This window comes from Nannospalax galili, unplaced genomic scaffold (assembly GCF_000622305.1).
Source record: "Nannospalax galili isolate Female #2095 unplaced genomic scaffold, S.galili_v1.0 C49654821, whole genome shotgun sequence".
Lineage (NCBI taxonomy): Eukaryota > Metazoa > Chordata > Mammalia > Rodentia > Spalacidae > Nannospalax > Nannospalax galili.
Genome location: NW_008480710.1, coordinates 1 through 2,527, shown reverse-complemented (window position 1 = coordinate 2,527; position 2,527 = coordinate 1). Strand labels below are relative to the sequence as shown.

Genomic DNA, 2,527 nt, shown 5'->3' with positions numbered 1-2,527 from the left:
TTGGGAATCCCTGTAAGGTAAATGCTGTTAAAAGAGCCATTTAACGGGCAAAGACACTGGGATTCAATGGACTCTGCCCAGATTCATGCAGCTTGGGCTATGGCTGAAGCCAGACTCCAAACCCAGGTTGGTAGGACACGTCTGAGACTCTCAATGGCAGGATGGCTGAATGCAAGACCCCTCTCCCCACCAGCCTGCCCAAGTGATCTGCATGTCAGTTTTCCACCTTACTAAATGAAGTAACAATCTCTCCCTGACACCCAGCTGTATATTAATTAAGGTGATGTTTATGAAGTGTCTCACATAGGGTACAGGGTACTAAGTTTTCCTTTTTTAGACCAGAAGTGTTGTTGGCAATGGGACACTCCAATCTATTGGTGCCTCCCATTCCATCCTCCCCTCTCCACCCCAGCAGCCTTTCTGAGATCACTGGTGGCTTTGACCAACTCCCCAATGGCCTCAGTGCCAGCCTGAAGCCTGGCACCATCCACTTGAGGTCCGAGGTGAAGACGGTGGTGAGAGATGGGCCAGAGGTCCAGATTCTGTACAGCACCGGGGAGCCCACCTCTGCACTGCAGAACCTCACAGCCGACTATGTCATCATCTCGGCCTCAGCCAAGGCCACACGACTTATCACCTTCCAGCCTCTCCTGTCCCCAGACAAGAGCCATGCCCTGCACTCTGTGCATTACAACAGCGCCACCAAGGTGATTTTGGTCTGCAACGAGAGCTTCTGGGAAAGGGACGGCATCCAAGGAGGTGTCTCCATTACTGACCGGCCAGCCCGCTACATCCACTACCCCAGCCACAGCCTCCCAAGCAGCAAGAGTGTTCTGTTGGCCTCTTATACTGTGGACGATGATTCCCTTTTCTTTACCGCCATGAAGCAGGACCAGGTGGTGGATGTTATCCTGGATGACCTGTCTTCAGTGCATCGCATACCCAAGCAGGAGTTACGGAGCATGTGTCCCTCATCGGTGGTCAAGCGCTGGTCTCTGGACTCCATCACCCTTGGTGCCTTTGCTGAGTTCACACCCTACCAGTTTGTCGACTATTCAGAGCAGCTCTTCCAGCCAGAGGGACGCATCTACTTTGCTGGCGAGCACACCTGCCTGCCCCATGGCTGGATAGACACAGCCATCAAGTCTGGCATCCGGGCTGCCAGGAACATCCAGGCTGCCATCAACAAGGAGGCCACCGGGGCACAAGCATCTCTGTAGAAGCCCTTCCCCGACAACCAGGATGGTTTATCCCCCAAGAACAGTTCCCGGGAGAATCTGACAGAGCAGGCTGGGAGGCAAGAGGAGGAAGATCCAGGAGAGAGTCACTGTTGGTCCCTTGGCCCAAGAGCAGGTCCCCAGCTAGCAAGTTAGAAACAACAGCGCCCCCCTTTCCTGCATCTGTCCTGCCAGGCTCCCTACAGGAAAAAAAGGCAGCAGACTCAGATAGGGGTAAGTCACAACCGGAGAAAGCTAGAACCCACCTTTAGCATGGAGGAAATTATCTCTTGCTTCAAAATAACAAGGAAAAAAGGAAAAGGTTCAGCAACACCTGAATTTTGTCACTTATGACTAGAAACCCTTAAAGGAGCAGACAAACCCGAGGCTGTGGTAACACTGACCCGAAGACTGACACAAGCACTCTCACTCAGTATAAAACTCTCTCATGGTGTGCTAAGGTGAAGTTTGCCCAAGGTGAAGTTTGGGTGGTGGAAAAAGGGAAGGAGCTTTAGTGCTGTTTTTCACTGTGCACTAGTGGGATCTCAGCCTCCTAGACATGCTTTCTCCCCACCTTCCAACTGTTCCCTTCACGCATACCCTGAGAGGACACCACGCTCATTCTATAAACTCCCTCCCCACTCATCCCTTCTCTAAAACATAACCTATCTTTACAGAACCAACTTCAGTTATTCTCTCTCCCCACAACTTAATAACTTAAGTTACTCTGTCCTCCCTTAACTGCTCCCAAACCTCCAAGGATCTCTCCCCTTTGAACCACAACTCTTCCGAATGGCCTGATGATCTTATTGTTCTACTGTGGTCATTACTCTGTGAGAGTGCATCCCCAGCCAGACTGAGAGTCCCCTTAGGGGCTGAGATCATATCTTTTATGCCATTTGGGGGGGGTGCATTTTGCATTATACATGTTATTTCCTTCATCTTGCCAGTACTTACTAAACTTCTCATATGCCTGGCACCATGCTAAGCTCCAGAAATCCAAAGACTAAGCAAGAGTGTGAATCAACCCTCTGCTCCCACCCGTACCTGCATGTGCTCAAGGATCAGCTCGCAAATCTGACTTGATTTTTACTCCAAATTCTCAGAGACCAAGGATTATTCTTGGGTGTTTGGGGACCAACTAGGAAAAAGGAAAAGTTACTTGAGTCATAATCCTTCCTCAGCAGAAAGGTCCCCTCAGGGGACCTTGGAGGCAAGCATGGTTAAGTGCTGGTTGGAGTTGTGTGGAAGATGGGCATATGATATGGGACAGAGGAAGAAAGAAGGGAAATTCAAATTTTCCTACTGGC

At 50.4% G+C, this 2,527-nt stretch overlaps 1 protein-coding gene across 1 annotated transcript; it reads left to right on the top strand.

Annotated features, from left to right (window-relative positions):
- Positions 1-356: 356 nt before the first annotated feature.
- LOC103728550 (L-amino-acid oxidase-like) lies at positions 357-1,220 on the top strand. The gene has a single exon (XM_008826533.1). It carries the CDS (start codon positions 357-359, stop codon positions 1,218-1,220), a length of 864 nt encoding a protein of 287 aa, XP_008824755.1.
- The last annotated feature ends 1,307 nt before the right edge of the window (positions 1,221-2,527 follow it).